We start from the raw sequence: 27,182 nt of genomic DNA on the forward strand, positions 1-27,182 counted from the left end.
CCCGTATCTGAAATCCATCCCCGTTGTCAGCGTTGACGGCTTTAGAAGCTGATTTTAACATGATTCCAGCGCTGAAATTGTCGGGCGATTTAAAAAAAAAATACACAGAATGCCCGTCGGAACGATTCTTCAGCAAAAGCTTGCACTCCAACCAAATATAATCCAGGACAAGGTAGAAAAAAAATGCGTTTTAACACCCCCCCTCAAAGGCTCAAAAATCGCGCACACGGCCAGTGGCAGAAATGCAGCAAATGGGATAGTCAAGGACGGAGTTAAAGGGAAAGGGAGTAAAGGGATAGTTAATGACCCCAGAATTAACTGGAAAGAAAGCACACAAAGGGATAAGAGAGTATGGCCAAGTGTAATAGGAATCGATGTGAATGGTGAGATGTGTAAGGAATTAAAAATATTGTACTTGAATGCTTGAAGTATAAGAAGTAAAGTAGATGAGCTTGAGGCTCAGTTAGAGGTTGGTAGATATGACATTGTGGGGATTACCGAGACGTGGCTGCAGGAGGATCGGATCTGGGAACTTAATATTCAGGGTTATAGATCCTATAGAAAGGACAGGCAGGTGGGCAGAGGAGGGGGGGTAGCTCTTCTGGTGAGGAATGGAATTCAATCCCTTGCGAGGAAAGACATAGGGACTGACGAGGTAGAGTCACTGTGGATTGAGTTGAGAAATTGCAAAGGCAAGAAGACACTAATTGGTGTTATCTACAGACCCCCATATAGTGCCCAGATGTAGGTTGCAGTAGGAGTTAAAACTGGCATGTAACAAAGGTAATGCCACTGGTGATGGGGGATTACAATATGCAGGTAGATTGGGAAAATCAGGTTGGTTCAGGACCCCAAGAAAGAGTTTGTAGAGTGCCTCCTAGATGGATTCTTAGAGCAGTTGTAATGGAGCCGACCAGCGAAAAGGCAATTCTGGATTTAGAGTTGTCCAATGAACCAGATTTGATACGACAACGTGAGGTAAATGAACCGCTTGGAGGCAGTGATCATAATATGATTAGTTTTAATCTGCAATTTGAGAAGGAGAAGGTTAAATCGGAAGTGTCAGTGATGCAAGTACTGGAGTAACTCAGCAGGTCAGGCAGCATCTCTGGAGGGCAGGGATTGGCAACATTTTGTGTTGGGACCCTTTTTCATGCTGATGTTTCGGGTCAGAACCCTACTTAAGAGTGAAGAAGGGCCCTGACCCGAAACGTCACCTATCTATCTCCTCCAGAAATGTTCAATCCAGACTCATTGATCCACGAACGCAATGTACTTTGCCTCACACGCCAACCATGCAACTTCCCCTACACTGGGGTACTTCCGCAGCCGACCTTGAAACATCCTGAGCACCTCTGAGGCTGCAGGAAGTAAGACCCCAGCCCTGACTCGCGGCATTGTTGTTTTCATCCATCCACCACCACCACCGCAGCCAACACTTTATTTTCGAACCAAAAATGTTAAGTCTCCCTCCTCCACTTAGGACTGCCTAACCTGCCGAGGTTTTCCAGAGATTCCTGTTTCTATTAATTCAATTGTCGTGCAGGCATCCCTCACTTCATTATGGTTGCCTAGCAACACCTAGATCAGAAGGATCACTTTGAATAGTAATTCTGTAATTCAAAACCAATTCACAATGAGAGAGAAGTGTATTTTCCATTAAATAAGAATTTAAAAATTCAGAAACAAAGAGATGTTCTCATGTAAGAACAGAAATTGCTTGGAAGATCAGGCATTTTCAAAGGAAAGCTAATATCTCTTAGGCAGCTCTATTGGACTTCAGTTAGACTGCATTTGAAGTGCGTGCAGTTCTGGTTGCCCCATTACAGGAAAGATGTGGAGGCTTTGAAGAGGGCGCAGAGGAGGTTTACCATAATGATGCCTGGACTACAGGGTTTCAGCTACAGGGAGAGGTTGGATAGACTTGGATTGTTTTCTCTGGAAAGTCAGAGATTGAAGTATATATACAATTATGAGGCATAGATAGGGTTGACAATCAAACCTTTTTTTTTCCCAGGTTGCAAATGTCCAACATTAGAGGGCATAGCTATATGGTGAGAGGGGGAAAGTTTGATGGAGATGTGCAGGGCAAATCTTTACACAGAGAGTGGGGGGCAATGGCCAAGAACGCATGGTGATGGTGGAAGCAAGTACGACAGTGGTGTTTAAGAGGCTTTAAGATAGGCAAATGGAAGTGGAGGGGATAGAGGGATATGGATCATGTAGGGGCAGATGAGATCAGTTTAACTCGGCAAAATATTCAGCATATTCAGCACAACATTCCTGTACTGCACTATTTTATGGTCTATGAAATGAAAATGAAGTTAACAGACCAGATCACCTGGGACTGCATAGTCCCCAAACCTCCCTCACTAGATAGGGTATTCAGCAAGAAATGACCAAGCTTTGTTTGGTGGAACCTCCTGCACTAACATCATACTACCCAAATGGCCATTTAGAACTTGAATTGTCAATGTATTTTTGAATAGTGTCTAAATGTTTCTGAAGATCAGATTCAATGGCAGAATACATGATGAAACAATATAAAGGTTCAAGTAAAGAAAACAATGGGGTGTAAAGTGGAGGTGTAAATGGCAAAAGCTGAATCATCATCTGAAATATTTGATTATTGAGTCGGACAGCTGTAATGTTTCTAATTGAAAGTACAATATTGATCATTAAGGCACTAATGAGGCTAAATGGAGCCTTGAAAAAGATCAAAGAAATGTCAGACTAGAGACGATTGAGGCTTAAAGTGAATTTGGGATAAAGGTCGTAAATTAAATGCATCTCAAAAAAATATCTCTAATATAAAGGAGACCATATTTAGAATAGCAACGACAATATGCAGACATGAAAAGAGCAGTTAGTCACAATGTTGCTGGGAATGTTTTTTTATGGCTGCGGATAAGAGAGGTAAACTGGCATGTAGGGCATCTCTTCCACTTGTACTGTCAGGTGCCATGGAGAAGGTTTGGTGGGTTGAACACAATCATGTAGGGAGGCATGATGCTATAAGGGAACAATCCCTTAAAATGATGAAATGGAGGAGAGGGTGTGTTTGGTGGTGCCATCAAGATGCGAGTGCACATATGGCAGAGCATTATCCCTTGATGTAGAACTCGCCTGATATGAACTTGATTGAGAAAGGGTGGTAGATGACAACCAAGAAACAGATATGGGAAATGCTACTGTCATGGTGAAATAAAATCTGCATGAGGAGAAAGAACATGTCAACAGCACAACAGAAGGTAAACTCATCAGAAAAGATGTGAATGGAAAAGAAAAATCTCTGAAAATATGTAGGAAACATGGTGCAAGCAGCTTTGGGAGTTATTGTCTTATAGTGGCTATTGGATGAGTCTCACTCAGAAATGTAGATAGAGAAATCAAAGTACGTCATGGAAAAGTTATTAGCTGTTTGTTTACTACATGCCATACCCAAAAAAAAACTATTTATTCTAACTGATGCCTAGCTGTCAACCAACTTTTGTCATCTCTTTATAATTCTCTATGACCATCACCCAATTTCATTTGAGGATCTTCTTTTCACATTTCAGTCTTCTCTGGATTGAATTAATCTTTTTTTTACCCGTGCTTAGTACATTCCCTGATACTTTAATGCCCTCCTTCGCATTCATACTTTTTATCGATTGAAAGATGCAGCATGGAAACAGGCCTTTCAGCCCACTGACCATTGATCACCCATTCTGACAAGTTCTATGTTATCCCTCTTTCGCATGCACTCCCTCCACACTTTACAGAAGTTAACTAACCTACCAACCTACACATCTTTAGGATATGGAAGGAAACCCACACGGTCACAGGGAGAATATGATTCAACGATACTTTATTGTCACATGTACCGAGGTAGTGAAATGCTTTGTTTTGATATCCATGATGTAAAGACAAATATAGAGCTATTTCCCAAAAACTATCACTGGTCTCGTTTCCTATGGAAATCTTCCATTTGGAACTTTCGTGCTTGGAAGGTTGGCACTCCATCTTAGTGTATGTCTAAAGTTAGGGAACGAGCTTCCACCACTCAATGTCCAACGCAAATCATGCATTCTTCACAGCATCCTCGTGTTAACTTCCCTTCAGTCAACATCCTAGTCCCATCAATGATACAACCACAACTATGCTGGGTAATCATGTACAGACATTTCCACAATATAATAACTGCTTAAATCTTATCATTGCTGAGGCCACATTTGGATTATTGTGTTCAATTGAGATCACCATGATGTTGTTAAGATGGAAAGAGTGCAGAAAAGATTTACAAGGATGTTGTCAGGACTTGAGTGCCTGAGCCGAAGGCTAGGTTGGGCAGACTAACACTTTATTCCAGGCTGAAGGGTGATCTTATGGAGTTGTATAATACCATAAGGAGAATAGATAGGGTAGATGCTCGGTGTCTTTTACCCAGAATAGAGGAATCGAACCAGAGGTCAGAGGTTTAAGGGGAAAGAGGGACACCTTTTTCACACAGCGGAGTGGTGGGTATGTGGAACAAGCTGCCAGAGGAGATAGTTAGGGCAGGTACTATAACAACATATTCAAGACGTATAGACAGGTATATGGATAGGAAAGGTTTAGAGGGATATGGACCAAACGTGGGCAAGTGGGACTAGTGTAAATGAGGCACCATGGTCAGCATGGGCAAGTTGGTCTGAAGGGCCTGTTTCCATGTTTTATAGTTCTATGACGCTGGGGAGAGAGGGGGGGGGGGAGAGTTAACTCGCCAAATCATGCATTTTAATGGTTGTTATTCAATTGTGACATAACAGCCATGCCATTGCTAAGTGTTAGAATAGCTAATGTGGGGGTGTTGAAAGCTGATCAGAGCATGGACTTCCAGAGTGGATGTCACTTATCCTTTATACATCCATTACAACTGCATGCCTATGCAAAAATATTAAAGGATAAAATATGAAGGGTTTAACACTGCTGTCTTAGGACCACTTTCAATCAGAAAAAATACAAAATATATTTTTTTTCCAAACTCTGCAGTAGCTTTTTTTTTTTTCCAAACTCTGCAGTAAAGCTAATTTCTGTAGAAATCTTTTCAGCCTGCAAGTGAATTCTTTTTTTCAACAGTATCTCTTTGATTCGCTAAAGATTTGAATTCTGCACAAAGTGCATCTGCTGTAAGCCCACCCATGTAGCGTGGTTCTCAAGGAAGGAGTGAATGAATGACCTGCCTATCTGGGAGTCAGTTGCATGCCACCACTCTCTGTGAGAAGTTCCCCCTCATATTCTTGACTTACATAATCCCTTAAAATGCACAAAAATCTCTAAAATGTCAGCGTGATTGTGAGTGAATGCTGATGTAGTTCCATGTAACAACTGAAAGATCACACATGAAATAAATCCATTCTGATTATTTTATTCTCCTGGAGGCTTATTACTGGATGTTACACATGATGGTTTTAACATTTCTAACATGCTGTGTATAAAAAATTCAACTGTTACCATAAATATTAGTCATCAGAGATGTAAAGAACTGGTGCAGTTATGTGGGTCCAGTAATTATACTTAATAAATAGTAATGAAGAGCACTAGCAGTAGGCAGGGGTACATATTTTTCAGCAATATCAAATTGCCAATGCGGAATAAAAATAGTTCTTGCGAATTGTGAGGTCACAATATGATTATTATGTACTGAGAACCAGGACAAGATAAAAGGATTAATTGCTGGAAAATTGTCAAAATTCAAAAGAATGTTGCAAGCACAAAATCCTCTTCTACTTTCAGCGTGCTGCAGTCCCTGAGATTTTTTTAATTTTTCGTTGCTACGGTGACTTTTCAGAACTACTGTGATCAATGTGGAGATGAGATTTTTGATTTTTTTCCCCCCCATTCATCGGTTTGCTGGCAATCTTAAAGTGAATTCTGAACTGTTATTGCGATGGATTGCACCTGACATCTAGCTTGTGAATGGATTATAAATTGGGTGATGACTGCCTGAAGGAGAGGCTTGTTACTATTTGTGGCGTTTGGCGCTTTAACTCCAACTGCTGAAATAGTAGTTTAATCTCTGTTTAATCGTCTGATCTGTGCTTGCTCATCTATCTTGTGTGCGGACGGGAAGTCGAAGGACAAGAAGCCGAAGCCAAGAAGTGGAAGGCAGGAAACTGAATGGACACGACGCTAAAAGGCCAGGACAAGGGTACGAAACCGAACGGACACCACGTCGCAAAGAAGCAGAACGGACATGACATCGAAAAGCCGCCGAACGGACATGACGTCTCTGGGGACGGAATTTGTCCTAGAGCCTGTCAGCGATTGGTCAAGACCCCCGCATCCATCACATCACTGGTCGGGGGGGGGGTTGGAAGGAGCTTGAGCTTTTGTTTGTAAAATGGTGGCAGTGACTCCAAGCTGCTGCGATTGCCAGAAAGGCAGTGATGTGATGGTCGCCGCGGGGGTCTGGATCAATCACTGACCTTTGTCGATGACTGACAAGGTGTCGGACCAATCCCGTCCCTGGAGACGTCATGTCCGTTCGGTGGCTTTTCGACGTCATGTCCGTTCTGCGCCTTGTCTTTGCGGCGTTCAGGTTCGTATCCTTGTGGCATGATGCACTTTTGGCTTCGTGTCCTTTTGGCGTGATGTACTTTCGGTATCTTGGCTTTTCAGCATGATGTGCTTTCGGTCTCTTGGCTTTTCGGCGTGATCTACTTTCGGTCTCGGCTTTTCAGAGTGATGTACTTTCGTTATCTTGGCTTCCACTTCATGGTTTTGGCTTCTTGTCCTTCGATGTCCTGTCCGGGTACCTATCTATCTATCTATCTATCTATCTATCTATCGATCTATCTATCTATCTATCGATCTACCTATCCCATTAAAAGTCTTGTCTTGTTTCTCTGTCTGTGAGATCAAGAAACTACGCCAAAATGGTATACAATTGCGCAAAAATGTTTGCAGAATCTTACTCAGCTTTTTCCCATTAGTATCACGTTTGATGTATTAGATCACAAGCTATTGATATTTAAAGTTTAAAAAAAGCCAACTTTGAAAATAATAACTGCCTGTGCGTGGGAGACTTTTCTAGCAGCTTCCAGTGATGATGTCACAATAGCATCTCACAGTCGTTCAATCACAATGGGATCTCATTTAACAAGCTGCCGTGAAGATTTCGAAAACCGAAAATGACATCACAATGGGATACCTGCTGTCAATACAGAAGCTAAGAGAGATGACAGAGTGGGGGATGGGAGGAGAAGAAATGTTATATAAAAATTCTTTAGTGGGGGAGTGTGAAAGGGGAGAGGTGAGGGAGGGAGTGACTGAGGGTAAGGAAAAGGAGAGGGCGGGAGAGGTGACAGAGAGACAATGGGATCAGCAGCTTCAAGGGGGAGTAAGTGGAGAGTAAGATTTTTGCCCCCCCCACGTGGGAAGGATTGATTGGCTCAAGGGAGCGCTGACCCAAAAGTCGAGTCCAATCATTGGCTTCGGGATGCGCCAACAGCTTTTCACTGTACCTCGGTACACATGACAATAAAATAAACTAAATTAAATAAAAGGTACTTATGGTTGGCATGGACATGGTGGACCCAATGGCCTATTTCTACGCTGTATTTCCATTCTTAGTGAGCACTGGAATAAACCACCTCTCTGCTCTTATGCAAAGCTAAAGAGTGGATAATCAAGATCTAAATGGATAATACTTTGTCGTCAATTGTCATTTCAATGCTTACTTTTTTAACAGATACTAGGCTGAGGGACCCGTTGGGTCCCAGTCACATGGGAGGCCCCGTCCCCCAATGCCATCCCGCCCATTGCGTTCCCACGTAGAACATGCAGCTATTTTGTTTGTTTGTTTTTTTTTTATTTATTTTGTTAGAAGTTAATACAGTACAAAACAGTACAGTGGAACCTAATTTTAGGTGTCAACTATGTAATACCGTAATCCATTCTATGTACAACCTCTAGTTTTATGTTATGAGAAGGAAGTAAGCAAGACAAGTAAAACAAAACAATAGAAAGGGGAAAAAGAGGAAAAATAGATGGTAGAGAATATAAAAATGTGAAGTGTGTATATAAAAAAAAAGAAAAAGTAGAAAGTAGAAATAGGAGAGAAGGCCCCTTAAAAGAGAAATTTTCAAAGCTTTATTCGGAGATGTAGATCTATCCGCAGCATGAACTGAAATCAGAAATATTTCCGCTGCATCACATGATTCCAAAAAGTCGATGAAAGGAGACCAACTCCACCCATAGCCCCTAAGTGCGCAGTTAAAGATGAGGCTGACTTGCTTGGTTCCTGTTGTACAGCCCCTGATCCCCCCTCACCCCTCCCCCCCTCTCCCCCACTCCGCCCCATGCCCCCCCCCCCCCTACGCACACACAGCTTGTCGGCAGCTGGTGGGGAGGGGGGAATGCTGTCGTAGCCTAACACTGGTGTAGCCTACTGCTGCCTACCCCTAACACTGCCATGGCCTATCGCTGCCGTGGCCTACCGCTGCCGCTCCTCACCGGCTTCAAGCAGGGAACGGTGGGGAGGGTCTTTCAGCCGGGGAGGGGGACGGCTTCAGGCGAGGCTGTCAGGGCGGTGAGGAAGGGGGGAGCGCTGCCATGTCCTGCTGCTGCCGTGCGAGGGGGGCATGTGTGGGAGGGGGAGGGGGGTGTGTGTGTGGAGGGGGGAGGAGGAGGGTGTGTGGGAGAGGTTGTGTGGGAGGGGGGTTTGTGTGGGGGAGGGGGCGTGTGTGGGGGAGGGGTGTGCGTGGGTGGGGTGTGGTGGGAGGGAGGATGTAGGAAGGGTGAGGGGGGGGTGTGTGGGAGGGGGGTGTGCATGAGCAGGGTGGGTGTGGGGGAGGGAGGATGTGGGTGGGAGGGGGGTGTGGGGGAGGGAGAATGTGGAGAGGGTGAGGGGGTGTGCGTGGGCAGGAGGTGTGGAGGGGAGGGATGTGTGTGGGGGGGGGGGGTGTGTGTTAGCGGGGTGTATGTGGAGGGGGGGGCAGCGAGTGTTGTGGAGCTGGAGTGAATGTGTGGGAGGGATGAATGGGTGGGGGGGTGTGTGGGTGGGGGGGGGGGGAGAGTTCGAAAGAAAAGACCGGGGTTGTGGGGGAGAGGGAGGTATCATGGGGGACGGGGCAGGAGCCAGCGAGGGGGACCAGGGAGGATGGAGCTGGCAGGGCTAGAGCTGACTGTGGGGAATCACAGCGGTCACTGAGTCGTTCTCCTCTGCCAGGACCTGATTCTCCGCTTTCCATTTGGCGATATTTCCCACGCCAGGCTGGGCCATTTCCGGTCCCTCCGAAAATTGTGTCCGGTTGGAAATCCACGCCAGCCATCGTCAGCTCCAGTACAGACGCGGTGGCGCAGGAAGGGGCGAACCGTCCTACAGAGTAACAGGAGAAAAGACCAATCCATGCGCCGCTGAAAGGCAGGAGAGGAGATCGATCTGCGCACGCGCCGTTTTTAAGATTTTTTTATATCTCACTAAGTTTTACATTAGACCACTGGTCAGAACGAAACTTGGTGCACTCGCAGCACAGGAGAATGGTGAGTAAGCTGGCGAAAAATCATAGCGCTATAGTGTACCGTTTTTGCGCAAATAGAATGACCGCGCAAACCAGAAGATAACAAGATCAGAGCTTTAGATATGTATAGATAGATGATTGGACTATAGTAAATAGGGTAATTGAAGCAAGAATGAAATGTTGCACAAACTTGGCATTCATCCACTTAAATCAATTATTATAATCATTAGATTTTACCCCTTGTCAAAACGTCAAGAAGTAAAGGATAGGTTTTCTAGGTCTTTAACATAAAATCTAATGATTTTAAGCTATCATCATTGTGCTCAATAGCTTTAAATGCACAATAAGCAGTAAGATTCTCAAATTTAGCCGTTATGAATTCCCTGCATAGCCTTGCTCGTGAAACTACCTTGAATCAGTACCATCTGTATCATTTTTTTCCTTTTCTGCATTAACTACGATTTCATTCTACAGAAACAAATGGGACTGGTTAGGGTTAGGGCGCATCCAGAGACAAGGAAGATTAAAATGTTAATGAAATAAACAGTCCAGTCACCCAGATTTGACAAAGGTAAATTAAAATCTCTAAACTCTATTTACAAATGGCCATTTTAGTCAAAGTGGCCAAATGAGTAAATGCTTGACCCCAATATGTGACAGAAGGGGTCATCAATGCAATTCCAGCCCAGAGTAATCTGTGCACCTTTTGTGGACTAAGCTGAGTTAGTTTCATTGTGTTTCTATCAATTGTGGATGAATCCCGTGTGATGGAGGTATTGCTATGTTTATAGTTGCCAACAGCCAAGAAAGATAATAGTGACATTTCCGTGGCACAGGATGGCGTGGGTGATGGGGATTGGGGCACAGAGATAGGGTAATGTTGGGAATCGGCAAAATAAATTTTAGTGCCTACTTGATTAACTGGAATAGCTCTTATTTAATGCCACATCCTCAGACTATGTAACATTCGTATACCACGGAGGAGTGCTTATTAATTCTAGATTTGCTGAAAATTATATGAAACTGTAATTTTAGCACATTTCTTTAGTTATTCGGGAGGTCTTAACCTAACAATGTAAAACTGGACGGAATCCCCATGTGAGCTAGTTCATCTAGAGGCATTGGACTCCTTCCCCAATAAGCTATTAATTCACAATTGTGTTTTAATGATAATCCTGAACGGTATTTTATTCCTATTGATTTATGAGACATATTGAATTTACAAAAAAAAAGTGCGATTTTTAACAAATGTTTTGATCGCCAGCCCAGTGTTACAAATATTTAGCTATTGCATCCACCCAAACACTACTCTGGAAATAGAGCATTTCATTTAGTCTAACATTCAAGTAATTAATTGAACTGTTACAAGTTCAGAGGATGTGGCATTAAATAAGCAGCTATTCTGCTTAATCAAGCAGGCACTAAAATCACTACTATATTATTCTAAGAAGAACAACATGCTTTTTGGGGACCTGGCTTACACATTTTGTCAATTAATGCTACTAAAACCCAGTTATTCATCTCATCAGTGTTTGCAAAACATAGCTCATTAAAAGTGGCTGTCTTTATCTCATTATATAACATTTCTTTTGTAATGAACTTGCTGGATTTGTTTGATGACTCAGCTCACAACCCCAAGCACACAACACAAAGTAATTGGTATAACCAGATCGCAACTTTGAATCTTAAATGATGCTCTCACTTACTTGGGCAAGAGTTTTTCCTACCACAAACACACTTGTAAAAATAAATGAGATATATGTGTAGATCTAGAAAGAGCCTTGTTATCAAAGGACACAGGAGCACATGATCAGGAAGAGGCTTTGCAGTCCCACACATTCCATTCTTTATGAAGATAGACACAAAAAGCTGGAGTAACTCAGCAGGACAGGCAGCATCTCTGGAGCTAAGGAATGGGTGACGTTTCGGGTCGAGACCTTGAGGAGAGTCTGAAGAAGGGTTTTGGCCCGAAACGTTGCCTATTTCCTTCGCTCCATAGATGCTGCTGCACCCGCTGAGTTTCTCCAGCACTTTTGTCACCCATTCCTTCTCCCCAGAGATGCTGCCAGTCCTGCTGAATTCTCCAGCTTTTTATGTTGATATTCAGTTTAAACCAGCATCTGCAGTTCCTTCCTACACCATTCTTTATGAACACAGGTGTCCAAAAGTGGAGGATTGTGCCTCATAAATAATTCTGCTTGACTTGGTTGCCATTAAGTGGTGAGTACCCATATTCATTTATGTTAATTTCACTTGCAGTTGTGGCCACATCTACCACGCACATTGTCTCCAAAGTAAAGACTGTGGGGTTCAAATTGAAGGACAGACAAGATGGACTTGCTACAAATGCAACTCTGGTAATAAAGCAGGAAGACGCCGAGATTTGGGATCAGATGTCACCAGGGGTCGTAGCACTTCCTTGGCACAGGTAAGATGGTTTAGAATAAAAGATGTTCCCTTGATCGTCATAATTCCAATGTTCCTCAGAGGATGTACTGTTGTTTACATGGCATTGAACAGAATCTTTCCCCAGGTGTTTTAACCTTTTCTTTAAAATGAGTGAAATTTGCTCTGATTTTTCAGTTTATCCTGTGCAATCAGAATATACGTCTGGATACAAATAGTTGGAAAATAGAAGTTCTTGCAATGTGATATTATTGAGAAGTTGGGATTGCAGTATCTTTTTGGTCATCACGGTGTTCTGCAATTAGAGTATAAAATGTGTTTATTTTTTAATATCATTCCTTGTCTTTGGATGAATTTTAATTGTGTTGTTTACTGCAGAGATAGTGAAGATGGTAGCTATAAGTAAGCTACCTATCCCTGTCTCTCATAAAGGTGCATTTAGTTTCAGAATCAGGGTCTTACAGCACGGAAAAAGGTCCTTCGGCCCAACTCTTCCATGCTGTCCAGGTTCTAAAACTGAGTTTTATTTGCCTGCATTGGGCCCATATCTCTCGACACCTTTCCGCTCCATGTAGCTGTCTACTTGTCTTTTATATGTCACCAATGTACACACTTCTATAACTTCTTCTGATATCTCGTTCCATATGTGCGCCACCCTCCGCAATTGCCCTTTAGGTCTCTTTTAAAGCTTTCTCTCACTGTAAACCTACGGCCTCTTTTTCTAGACTCTCCCACATTGATTCCCTCGCATAATAAATAGGCAACATGCAGATTTACTTAATGTATAGTCATGGGAAAATAATACTAAATCCAGTTGTGCTTTACCATCCAAATATTTTGTATTTCATGGTTATTGCATTCTCCAACTGAATTTTACATTGGGTATCATTACTTAGGTATATGATAGACTCCATGACTTTATGTTATGATCTCTGTAGAAGCATAAACTACCCTTGTAACAAGGAACTAGAGATGGTATCTCAACAACTTTACGTTTGACTCCACCCATTTCCTCCAAACACAAGGCGTAGCTATGGGCACACGCATGGGCCCCAGCTACGCCTGCCTCTTTGTCGAGTACGTTGAACAATCCTTGTTCAATACGTACCAGGGCCCCATCCCCGACCTCTACCTCCGTTACATTGACGACTGCTTTGGGGCCACCTCCTGCACCCACACACAACTGACTGACTTCATCCACTTCACCACCAACTTCCATCCGGCACTCCATTACACCTGGACCATTTCCGGCACTTCCCTACCATTCCTTAACCTCACCATCTCCATCACAGGGGACAGACTTCTGACCAACATACACTACAAACCAACTAACTCACATGGCTATCTGGACTACACGTCTTCCCACCCTGCCCCCTGTAAAGACTCCATCCCCTACTCCCAATTCCTCCGCCTACGCCGCATCTGTTCCCAGGATGAGACGTTCCACACCAGGGCATCGGAAATGTCCTCGTTCTTCAGGGAACGGGGATTCCCCCACCGCCACCATAGATGAGGCTCGCACCAGGGTCTCATCCACACCCCGCAACACTGCTCTCTCTCCCCATTCCCGCACTCGCAACAAGGGCAGAGTCCCCCTAGTCCTCACCTTTCACCCCACCAGCCGGCAAATACAACACATAATCCTCCGCCATTTCCACCACCTCCAACGTGACCCCACCACTCGCCACATCTTCCCATCTCCCCCTATGTCTGCCTTCCGCAAAGACCGCTCCCTCCGCAACTCCCTTGTCAATTCTTCCCTTCCCCCCCGTACCATCCCCTCCCCGGGCACTTTCCGTTGCAACCGCAAGAAATGGAACTCCTGGCCCTTCACCTCCCCCCTCGACTCCATTCAAGGACCCAAGCAGTCATTCCAGGTGCGACAAAGATTCACCTGTATCTGCTCCAACCTCATCTACTGCATCCGCTGCTCTAGATGTCAGCTGATTTACATCGGGGAGACTAAGCGGAGGTTGGGCGATCGTTTCGCTGAACACCTCCGCTCAGTCCGCAATAACCTACCTGAACTCCCGGTGGCTCAGCACTTCAACTCCCCCTCCCATTCCCAATCCGACCTCTCTGTCCTGGGTCTCCTCCATTGCCAGAGTGAGCAACACCGGAAATTGGAGGAACAGCACCTCATATCCGCCTGGGTTGCTTGCGTCCGGATGGCATGAACGTTGAATTCTCCCAATTTTGCTAGCCCTTGCTGTCCCCTCCCCTTCCTTAACCCTCGAGCTGTCTCCCCCCATCCCCCCGCCCTCGGGCTCCTCCTCCTCCTTTTTTCCTTCCTTCTCCCCCCCCACCCCCCATCAGTCTGAAGAAGGATTTTAGGCCCGAAACGTCGCCTATTTCCTTCGCTCCATAGATGCTGCTGCACCCGCTGAGTTTCTCCAGCATTTTTGTGTACCAAGGAACTACAGATGTTGTTTTACAAAAGAAGACACAAAGTACTGGACTAACTTGGCTGGCCAGGCACCCGGCTCGAAGCATCAACTATCCATGTTCTCCAAAGATGCTGCCTGACCCACTGAGTTACTCCAGCATTTTGTGTCATAAACCACCATAACTGATTGTACAAAAATGTCTAAAGCATAGAATACTGTATATCCATAAAACTGAGAACTATTGAAGACTGTTTTATATAGCTACAGTTACAGCCAAATTATTTGATGACATTCCAAGCAATATCACCTTTCCACCTCATTGAAGTTTTTAAGTTAAAAAATGTAAAGTTAAAATATAGTGATTATTTTTTGCATACATTCTTTTTAATCATTTCCCAATTTTGATCTTTAACTGCTCCATCTTTTTGAAGTTCAGATTAGCTTTTATCTCTCTTGCACTAAGCTGCTAAGATGTAGAACACTAGTATTCACTCCGAGCTGGAAAAGGTGAACACCGGATCTGGCTTCGTTATTTGTGTCTGAACTTGTTGGGCCTCTTCAAAACAGTTCCAAACATAAATGGAAAAGGGAACTGAAGATATTAAGATTTGAAGTGGTTTATGGGATGGTCTTTCAGCATCTAAATTTAGTACTGATGAATTGAGTTTTAACCATAGTTTCTGTATAAATGTCAGAGCTTGGTAGTGTGAAATAACTACATCTATTGAAAATAATCAATTTCCCTAAGGCTCCTTTCGCGTTGTAAGATTTTGTTCTTGGGTGCAACCTTTCAAGGAGATCATAATCCTACTTTATTACTTTTGCACCATATGAGGAATTTGATTAGCCATACAGTCATACCAATAAAAAGTAACAAAACACACAAACACCCGCGGTGAGGCTCAAAGTCAATCTCGAGCAAGGCCGCCAGCTCCATGATATTAGGCCGCAGAGCAACTGGAGATACGATCCGGAAAACAATTGCATCTCCAGCAAGGTAAGAGATTGAAAAACAGTTTCCCCCCACACTAAAAATAACAAAAAAGACGAAAAGACAGACAGACTGTTGGCGAGGCTGCCATCGTTGACGGCGCCCCCCGATAGCTTGTATAATATCACACATTACCAAGAAACTAGTTTTGTCAGAAAGAGCATGTTGTCGTTTTCCAGGTGAATAACTGAGAATATTTGCTGTGAAATAACAGAACCTGAAACAAAGACAGTCACCTTGCCATGTCCTGTCATCTATATTGACAGTCACTCCAGACAAATTGGTAGTTTTCTTCATGTTAGGTGGTGATACACAGAGCAGCTGTTCTCACCATTACTGAGACGTAAACCAAGGATTTTCTTGTCTCTAATTATTAAGTATCTGTGCTTTAACGTAGTTAGATCTAAATTGATTCCTATCAAAGATAGAAACAAATCATTATTTCTCCGATTATTGACTTGAATTTAGTGCTTGGAATAGCTTTGAGGCTATCATGACTCATTGTTTTTAGTGTGTGACGTCCACAAATACACAACTAAACCTGGAAATCGGAGCAGTCATGCAAACCGTACATTATTTTTAAAATACCCATTCAAGGGATACTGCATTAAAACAGAAGAATATCCAAAGCTATAGTGTTGCACAGCATGGACATAGGCCTTTTGGCTCACCATGTCCTTGCTAACCATTGTACCTATCTATAATAGGCCTATTTAACCACATTTAGCCTTCTATGCCTTTGCAATTCAAGTTTTAAAAATCCTCCTCAGATGCCCCTAAACTAACTCCCTCTTAACTTGTACTGGTGCCTCTTGTTTAAGTTACTCCTATCCATAAAAAAAAGATGAATACAATTTACCCTATCTAATTTCCATTATAATTTTGTATCCCTTTATCAGAGCCTTCTCTGCTCCGGGGAAAATAAATCTAACCTATTCAGCCTCTCCTTACAATTGAAATGCTCCATTTCATGCAACATCCTGGGAATCTCCTCTGCACCTACCATTAGGTATTCATTAAACATACCAGATAATATTAGGCTGTCCATTCCAAAACTCTTACTTTGCTACTGACAAAATGTATGCAACTACGTTTAGGATGTTGTTCAGTCAGGTGTTTAAAAAATGTTTATTCTGTATAATCCAGGTTCCTACTTGAACCTACTTTCACTGAACCACATGATGTTAGTCATAAAAAGCTGGAGTAACTCCACTGCAAAATAACATTAGTATAATTGGACAGCATTTTTCTTTAGCAAAATAATGGATTACTTATGTAAAACAATCGTCTGTATTTTTCAAGCTGACCTTCAGCCCAAGCTGGAAACATCTGCAGACTATTTGACCCCTGTTCACGAAAGACAAACCCATTTCCAACACCGGTCCTCATCTTGTCCTACAAATAGACCTTCAGCCCAGAGACATTAGGTTAGACGAACTAGGTACCAATGTCTGACTATGGGAGTGTGTAGGGAGTCACATGAAATGAACAGAATTGGGAGTCTGCCGGGTACCACCCGCTGCGTGTAGACCAGACCCCCTCCCCTCCCAAAGGGGCCATAAAATTGGTGCTAAATAGATGAGTGAGGTACCACTTAAATCCACTACCATGGTGTGCTCACTGCCACACCTATATCAACAACACAAACGGCAGACATTTTTCCCGCTGCAAAAGGCCCGCCAGACCCCCCACAAAGGGCCTAAAAAATGGGCTAGCATATAGACGAGCAAGGTACCACTCAAAAATAATGCCAAATGAACAAGTTGAGTTCATAGAGTACAAACTGGGTTACGCAAGACAAATAGTCCGCTGCACTACAGGTACCAGACACCCTGAAAATGGACACCCTAGACCCTGCTGTCCAACTAGGCTGGCCTAGATATTGTGGGTACCAGCTAAAACCAAGTTTAAATGATCTATCACACCTTGGGGGATATAAAATGACCTATGACAAAACAATTATTCGCCGCCTTGGGTCTACCAGACCCCCTAAATGGACCCTTGGGCCCATCTATGCTAGCCTAGATATTAAAGGTACCAGCTAAACCCAGGTTTAGATGATCAATCACAGCCTAGGAAATACAAAATCACCCATGCCAGAATAATAATCCATGGCCTTGGTCCTACCAGACTCCCCATATAGTCCCTTAATTGCCCAACTGGGGGGAGTTGAGGAGGGGGGGGGTCTGATAGGCACAAGGCAGCAGATAATTGCTCTGGCATCAGTCATTTTGTATTCCCCAAGGTGTGATTGATCATTTAAAGCAAACATTTAGCCCGATGGCAAACATGTGGTCCAAAATTGACATTTTGGTCCCAAGCTCATTTGTAAATGGCCCAATGTATTTTTAATGCATTATTATTAATGTAATTTATTATTAATGTACCTATGTAAGGAATGATTCATTAAAGAATAACAGACTCAAATGTTAACCCTACCCCTAAGGAAAATTTATTTTGTTATGTTACATAGTTACATTAAACCTTTAAATTCGAAAGATATTAACTCCAATTGTGTAACATATTCTGTACTTCAATATGTTTACCAGAAAATAATTCTGAAAAGAAAACTGGGTCTACCGTTACTCAGTTCTTAGCTATTGCCATTTCAAAACAAACAGTATGCACCAAAAGCAGTCTGAAGTTGTCATTAGCAAAATTGGCAAAAAGTGAACAGCTGGGACATTTTTTGCAATGAGAAAACAATTAGCGTGATAACTGTTTCTTAGTTTTATATATGTTTTAATATAGATGATATGATCTTCACAACCATGTGGAAAATTTAATGGGGTTGCACATCGAAATGTTAAGAAAAATCACAAATATGCCCCAAAATGCTAATTTTTGCATTTATTTCTAGCTCATTGCATGCTATGATTTCCCGGTAGCATAATGGAATGGTAAATCATCACTACAGTTTACAGGACCCTCCATGTACATTGTCTTATTACTTGTACTAGCCAGGTTTGGTAATTTGCCCAGGATAAAATTAGCCTGAATTGTACTAAAGAGCTTTTAATGGAAGAACAATGTGGACTATAAATACTCTCCTTCAAAGCTTGTTCCTCCATTTGAATGTAGACAATTTAAAAAACCTAGGTCATCTAAGTATTTTTTTATTAGTTTGGTTCAGGGTGGTAAACCTAACAAACATAAATAACAAATCATCAGTTTATGAATCGCTAAAAAAATAACATTATTGTAGCAATTATCTTCTTTATCTGTTATATTAAGTAAATATTGCGAATGTTCCAAAATTCATACTTACAATTTTAAACACGAGACTGAATGTAATGAATCTAAAATACAGACCAATTATCTTCAAACTATTTGCTGACCATGCCACAGATAAAACATCCTATAATGGCACAAATTGAGCCTGACAATAAACAACATTATTGAGTTTAATATTTTAAGCATACACTCACTGCATCACTACTGATATTGCAATTATGTCCATATACTGATACGACTTTCCATAGTTTTTCTTAAAGACGGGAGATGACTGTAAGCTTATCAAATTAAAGTCCATCCCTATTTAAGATAAATCACCATCAAATAACATATTATTCCAGCTTAAATTGTACTTAGGCCTATATAGCATAGTTTATTGCACAAATTCCACAGGGCTTTTACATGCACTTGCTGATACTTGATCCGAACCACGTATCAGTCATTGTACCTCTCTGCAGGCCATGTGCTCTGGGCGTGGCATTGTCCAATGGCATTGGTTTTAACATAAATTATCAACTGAACTCTATAACTGAATCATGCGTGATATCCCTGCATTATAATAGCAAACTGTAATTCTGTGGCAAAGTAAAATAACTTACCTCAAACAGCCGTAAACCGTGATTCTTTACTGCAAAAACTTCCATCCAATCCAATGTTGATATATTGTTTGGCTGCAACTAAGGAGAACTTGTCACCGCATTCAGCCAAATGGCCAAATATATAGAAAGCCAAATAGGACACTCCAACAGTGTATACCTACAATTAACCTCTTGTCCCTCTTTTCTCTTGGAAATGGTCGATAAAGTGGTTAATTTTATGACATGAATCACTTTGTATTCACTAGCTGAAGGTTGTGGTCATTTTGCATTTCTTAGGCTATGATTGATCATCTAAACCTGATTTTAGCTGGTACCTTTAATATCTAGGTTAGCCAAGATTGGCCCAAGGGCCCATTTAGGGGGTTTGATAGGCCCAATGCAACAGATAATTGTTCTGTCATAGGTCAATTTATATTCCTCAAGCTGTGGTAGATCATTTAAACTTGGTTTGAACTTGTACCCATAAAATATCTAGGCTAGCCTAGTTGTACAGCATTTTTTGGGGGTGTCTGGTACCTGTAGTGCAGCGGACTATTTCCCTGGCGTAATCCAGTTTGTACTCTATGACCTTAACTTGTTAATTTGGCATTATTTTTGAGTGGTACCTTGCGCATCTATATGCTAGCCCATTTTTTAGGTCCTTTGTGCGGGTTCTGGTGGGCCTTTTCCAGCAGGAAAAATGTCTGCCGTTTGTGTTGTTGATATAGGCGTGGCAGTGAGCACACCATGGTAGTGGATTTAAGTGGTCCCTCACTCATCTATTTAGCACCCATTTTTTTGGTCCCTTGGGGGGTCCGCCAGGTCAACACGCAGTGGGTGGTACCCAGCAGACTCCCAATTCCGTTCATTTCAGGTGACCCCCTACACACTCCCATAGGCAGACATTGGTACCTAGTTCATCTAACCTAATGTCTCTGGGCTGAAGGTCTAAAAGTGCTGCTCTGCCAGAACTCATTGTTTTCAGTCAGCTGAAAAGAACATTGAATGGTACAGCACCAGAAGAGGCCTGTTGGCCCACAATGTCTGTGCCGAACACTATGCCAAGGAAAGTTAATCTCCTCAGCCAGCATATGATCCATATCCTGCCAATCCCCATATATCCATGTGCTTATCTAAAAACCTCTCAAATACCACAATCATATTTGCTTTCACCACCACCCCTGGCAGCAGGTTCAAGGCGCCCACTACTCTCTGTGAAAAAAAAAGAATGTCCCACACATCTCCGTTAAAAAAATCCCTTTTCATCTTAAAACTATGCACTACAAGGTACATTTATTTGTCATGTGCCAGTTGGCACAGTGAAATGTGATCACCATACAGCCATACAATAAAATAAAGAACACAGCACACGATAGAGTTCAACATAAGACATCCCCACACAGCAGAATCAAAAGTTTCCCACTGTGAGGGAAGGTACCAGTCAGTCATCTTCCTCTGATGTTCACCCGTGGTCGGGGCCTCCGGAGCCCTCTGCAGTCGCCACTATGGGCAGCCTGCCGCTCAGGCCCGCTCGGCGGGATGTTGGCACTCTGATGTCGGAACGGGAGGCCAACCTCAGCGTCTTGGACCTCCAAATCGGCCACTTTCCACCGGAGTCCGCAGCTCCCGACGTCCCCAGGCCACGCCGGGCGGAGATTCAACGCTGGCGACTGTCGGCAAAGGGCCCCAGGACTCCGCGATGTCGGCCAGTGCCGCCCGCGCTGGGAGATCCACCCGCGCTGGGAGCTCCGCGTACCACAGCCCCGCGATGTTGGAACAGCAGGCTCAACGTTCTGGCGCTCCAAACGGCGATCCAAGTTCTGAGACCAGAGGTTGAAATACTGCCTGCTCCTTCAATCCCCTTAAAATCATGGCCTGTATCCGTTCCTCTACATGTTCCCTTATATCTTTAAATGACAACACATAAAATGCTGCAACTATTTTTATCAATTGTCTGCTCACGATGGCATTGCTGCTTATGAAAGATTGGTGTGTGCAATTTGATTATAACAATTCTCATAATGTTCAATTAGCTACACATGGGGGAGGAAATATTTTTTGGCTGTACAAATGCTTTGTGGCTTTCTGAGAGTGACCTGAGAGAGAGAAGTCTGTCATCATTTCACATGATTTTTGTTTCCATTGGTGTGTGTAGATATAAATATAAAAATCACGTTATATCTCTACCTGAATTATGTGAAGTATATTGTGATGTTTGGTGGACTGTGTGGGGTGGGAGGTCCTGTTGCTTCTCCCGTGCAGCAGGTGGCGCTGCACAGGACAAAGGGAGATGTTTTGTATATAGGTTATCCTGTCTGTATGCAGTGTGCAGCCATTTTTGATGTCTTGCTGCCGGCATTGAGTAAAGCATTAAAGATAAATTAAATTAAAGTAATTTCTAGAAAACGAACACAAAATATATAAACCTTCATGTTACCTTTATGCTATCACAAACTAGGGGATATTCAGTGATAAGCATCATGATTCCATTTATCTTGCCACTTCAATCCAGAAGCAAATTATAGGAGCAGAGAGGTTCTAATGCAAACACCTGGAGTATTGCGTACAACATTATTGCCATTTTGCAGAGACGGTTCACCAGACTGATTGGAAAAAATCGATACTTTTTTTACTTGTAGGTTTAGTCGTGAATCTCTGGAACTCTCTGCCACAGAGGGTAGTTGAACTTAAGCCAAAATCTGCCGATCAATTAACAAATTTGACTGGCGCAATAGTCAAAAGCAGAGTTCAATGTTAATTAATTGAAAGATTAAATATAAAATTGCTGAAATCATCACAAATAATAATAGTTGGATATTCAAATGCATGTCAGACGGTTTGAAAGAAAGGATGAAATCACCATAAAATTACCTTAATAAATGGAAATCTATTGAAAAGAGTAGTAATTAGGTAACTTGCTCTAATTCTATCCTTAATCAAGAGGAGAAAAGGACTAGTCTTCTCTAAAGAAGGTTTGGATATAAAAATATTTTACTCTGTATAGAGTTAAAGAGCTAACAATTGCAGGAGTACGTTCCCACATTGGAAATCTGATAAAAGCTTCATCCCACACAAGCTTCTTCACAGATTCTGAACCCATCTACAAAGACAATACCTTTTGAATATTTGTGCTTAACAGCCAGTGCTTCCAGCTTCCTTGACAACTTACCATAATTGCTCGTGAAGTAGTGGCAAAAAGCTACAGAAATGAGGCTGTGAATTAGAATTGCTTTTATTAGAGTTGCTTCCTCAGCATTGTGAAATCTTTACTGAGCTCAAAATAGGTAAATTTTCTGCTGTCAGCATGTTCTTTATCAGTTGAAGACCCAGTTCCATGGATCCTGCAGAATAATGCATTGTGTGTTACCTCACATGATACTTCCAGTGTTATGAAATTTTGTAATATTCAATGTTGCATGAACAATGCCACAGAAGATAAATTACAAATTATAATTTAGCATTTTGTAAATGACAAATAGTTCACTTCAGTAATGGTGTGAATGTCACATGCACTTCTATGATATTTGAAAATGTGATTAGTAATGATTTAAGGAAAACATTCACTCACATCTAGTTGCTCGATAGACAGATGTATCTCTCTGGAAGATGCATGATAGGATTTTTTTTTATTTTGCGAGAGATGTTGGGAAAGTAAACCTTAAATGCGTTTGATTTTCCTTCACATAGTGCATAGAAGAAATTATGGCAAGAAATAATCAAATGCCAAGTAATAGGTCAAACTCCAGAGTAAATATTCTCTATCCAAATGTTGTCTATGTGAGTAGTTAGCAATGAGTAATAAAATAGAGTTAATTTAACTGAGAGCTTGTAATGACATCATAACGCAAAAGGTTACAGCTGAAGGAATGGTTTATGGATCCTGTTGATATCATAGATTAAATTGGAACCTTTCATTCTGTGTTCAATCTGTTTTCTTTTTATAACTCCCAATGATTTCAATAAATTGTAGTGTGGCATTGATGTGAAATGACCTTTGTTAACAATGCTTAGAGACTGTTGTAATGGTGTTGTTATAGATGATTATAGAAACAAATCAGTTGTGCTTCATACGCAACCTTGTATGAAAAATGCTCAAACCAACTCCAGGGCTTGAGTCGTCCAGTTGAGATTAGACGTGCATATCAGTAAATGGCTTGGTATTAGATATAAATGTTGGTTAATAGTTTTCTTCACGCCTTACTTTGAAAAAAGTGTGAAACGCATGAAGATTCCAAATAGGATGGATTCTATTTTTGCAGAAAGTTTGATAAAATGGGAGTGGTGCATATTATTTTTAAATATTTAATGGGCTAATTTGAAAAATGGAAACACTCTAAAATGATAATATGAACAGGAAATATCAGAAATACTTGACTGATCAGATGTAAAAATATAAAATAGAGGGAAAAACAAAGTTAGAAAAGCAATGCTTGGGGCTGGACTTGGCTACCTGAGGAAGGTTGGCAGAGATAAAGCCCTGTCCCACGGTACGAGTTCATTCCAAGAGTTATCCCGAGTTTGCCCTGATTCGAACTTGGAGATTTACGGTAATGGCCACTCGTCGGTACTCGGGGCTCTCGTGGAGATTTTTCTCAACATGTTGAAAAATCTTCACGAGTCTTCCCGTGCTTACCTGCCATTAGTGTTACGAGCCGCTAAGAGACGTCCCCGAGCTCCGACGTACCCGCTACGTTCATTCTCCGTGCCTACCACGAGTTTGATTTTTTTTAAACTCGGGAGAGCTCTTGGAATGAACACGTACTGTGGGACAGGGATAAAAGCATGCGTCCAGTAAGTTAATTATCAGTACAGTATATCAACCTAATCCATAGATCATGAAAGTATCTAAGACTGCACATGGTACAGATAATAAAGAAATATCCAGTTCACAATTTGTACATACATCCCAGTTATTGTAAATTTGGTAAAGTTGGGAGGCTTGTTGCACTAAAGGTTAAAAATTAAAGCTAACCTCACTACTTATTTCTAATTTATACTGATGAAATATAAAAGCAGCACCTTCAGATATGATAAATATAATCTGGCACTTTGGAGTTGTTAAGTTGCACAACTTTACAGGACTGCACTACCGTTTTCCTTTTATCTTAAGGCAAGAAACTGCAAGCACTATTCTACAATTAACTGGATCAGAAATCTTTGAAAATTACTGTCTCCATTCATTTAGGTTTTTTAAGGGATACTATAAAATGTTTAGGACTGTTGCTGAGCTTCTGAATTAAAGATTACTGTTGGAATCTCTTTGATTCTTTGATCTCTCTCCAAAGAGAACACAATACAATTAGCAAAACCATGATTGTATTTGTAAAGCAGCAAGCATGACAATGATGAAGTAAGCTTTATATCTGTGCACATGTAGGCAAGGCAAAAAATTAAAGGGCCTGGCCCACTTACGCAAATTATCAGCAAACTGTCTGCGACCTTCAAGCTCGGGGGCACTCGCTTGAAAAACCGCGAGCTGGATCGACCGTCCGCGCTCTGTGCGCACACACACACACACACACACACACACACACACACACACACACACACACACACACACACACACACACACACACACACACACACACACACACACACACACACACACACACTCACTCACACACACACACGCACACACATTCACACACACACATTCACACACATACTCATTCACACACATACTCATTCACACACACACTCACACACACATTCACTCATATACACACACACACACACACACACACACACACACACACAATGCCATTTATTGTCATTTGAGCCTCTGGGAGGCTCAAACGAAATTCCGTTTCCACAGCCATACAAACAAAGACAATTTCCTACAGACATACACACAATTTAATTCACACAAACATCCATCACAGTGAACCCACTGTGATGGAAGGCAAAGTCTTTTCTCTCCCCTGTTCTCCATTTCTCTCCCGATGTTCAAGCCCCAGGCGGGCGATGATAAGTCCCACGGCCATTTTAGGCCGTGCCGGGCGATTTACAGCCCCGCTCCCGGTCTAAAAGTCACAATGTTGGAGCCCCCGGCGGGCGCTGGAATGTCCCACGGCCATGAAGCCGCGCCGGGCGATGTACGGCCCTGCTACGGGTCGTTCCAACCCCGCGACACGGGTTGGAGAAGTCTCTCCACCCGGACCCGCGAGCTCCCGATGTCCCAGTCCACCGGACCTGCGGCTGCGTTGCTGGAGCCTCCGAGCCCCAGGAGTCGAGTCGCAGCAGCGAGTTACCACCGCTCCCCACGCTCAGAGGCCGGCCAGCCCCACGATGATGAGTAGTCCGCAGCTCCGCAGTCTCCCGAGCCCCCGGGTCGTTCAGGTTGGAGGCCGCTCCACGGTGCTAGGCCCCAGCGACAATGGAGACCCGACAGGGAAAAGGTCAGGTCTCCCGAACAGGGAAGAGATTGTAAACAATTTCCCCCTTCCACCCCCCGCCCCCCACATATACACATTTAAAACCAGTATTAAAAAAACACCAACACTACATTTAACTAGACAAAAAATAAAAAAAAGACAGACAGGCTGTAGGGGCCACTGCAACGGGTGAGTCGCGCCGCCGCACACACACACACACACACACACACACACACACACACCTCCCTGCTCTTTTAAAGGACTTACCGAACACTGTGCCAGCCTTCTTTAACCTTCCTGTTCATCACGGGTATCACCTTGACTTTGCACTGTGTGAATTTCAGACAGCGCTCCCCCCCCCACCCCCCAAAGCGGGAGAGCGCTGCCTGAAATTCACACAGTGCAAACTCAAGGTGATACCCGTGATGAACAGGAAGGCTGGTACAGTGGAGGAGAAGGAGAGGAGACACTTTTAAGAAGCCAGGCAACTTTTAAGAAGCCAGAGATACACAGCTGTGAAGTTTAGCGGGCATTTAACATTACCGGACAGTTTTCCTTGGTTCTGAAAACATGCTTACGCTTTTATTCCCCAATGAGCCAATTAAAATGTCCAGTCAGCAAAGGAGATTACCTACGGCTACCTCGACTACCTACAACGACATGGCGACCCCACTACCACTGCACTACGAGTTCAAAAGTATCGATTTTCTCCATGCCGACCAATTTTTACTTGCAGAAAGTTTTTCAGCTTGTTGAAAATGTCTCTGCGACCAAACTGATGCCGCGAGTAGTAACCACTATGCGGGGACTCCTCTCGACCATGAAGGAGACTTACCAGTGACCACCTACGACCATCTGTCGACCATGCTGTGAGCTTGTGGCGAGCGCAGACTCTGCTGAAATCGCAAATAATGTCGCCATAGTGGGACAGGCCCTTACACCCGTGTCTTAATGCAACGTAAGTTGTGGGAACCTCTCCATTGTGCAGCCTGAAGCATGATCTCCTGCACCATTCTGATAGCCTTTGACAGTCATGATTTCAAGGTAGGTCTGACTTTTTCTAGATTGTCAGAGCTGTTAAAAAATAGTTACGTTTGAATTACATATTTTTTATGATGATTTAAAACATTATGGCACTTAATTAAATAAAATGATAATTTACAGCAAATGAAAGAAAACTAAATGAAACTTGGCCAAACAATTTTTTAATGAAATCTCATCTTCATAGCAAAAGAACCCTCCATTGTGGTCTGTAACACTGTTGTTATGCTAAATGGGGCAGACTACGAACAACTCTAGCAGCTCAGGACTGAGCGGCCTGTGGGCCATCAGCAGCAGCAAAATTGTACTCACCCGCAATCTGCCACCTCATGGACTGGCATATCCCTCACACTGCCATCACCATCAAGCCAAGGGATCAACCTTGGTTTAATGAAGAGTGCAGGAGAGCCTTCCAGGGGCAGCAACAGGCATACCTCAAAGTGAAGATTCAACCTGGTGAAGCTACAAGACAGGACTACATGCGTGCCTAACAACATAACAGCATGCATTAGCGCCAACCGATCTCACAACCAGTGGATCAGAACTAAGCTCTCCTGCCCATGGTGGTCGATAATTAAACAACTCACTGCAGGATCAAACTCCACAAACATCCTAATTGAAGTGACAGCCAAGAAGGCAGATCAACGCCTCTACTTCTTCAGGATACTGAAGAAATTCGGCATGTC

At 42.8% G+C, this 27,182-nt stretch overlaps 1 protein-coding gene across 1 annotated transcript in view; it reads left to right on the top strand.

The window, feature by feature from the left end:
- Positions 1 to 27,182, top strand: part of vps8 (VPS8 subunit of CORVET complex) — a 434,442-nt gene that overhangs the window by 306,604 nt on the left and 100,656 nt on the right. The window contains exon 44 of the mRNA XM_055638558.1: positions 11,745 to 11,913. Within this exon, the coding sequence (XP_055494533.1) occupies positions 11,745 to 11,913 (169 nt within the window). The remainder of the gene's footprint in view (positions 1 to 11,744; positions 11,914 to 27,182) is intronic.

This window comes from Leucoraja erinacea, chromosome 7, assembly GCF_028641065.1.
Source record: "Leucoraja erinacea ecotype New England chromosome 7, Leri_hhj_1, whole genome shotgun sequence".
In the NCBI taxonomy this organism is placed as follows: Eukaryota; Metazoa; Chordata; class Chondrichthyes; order Rajiformes; family Rajidae; genus Leucoraja; species Leucoraja erinaceus.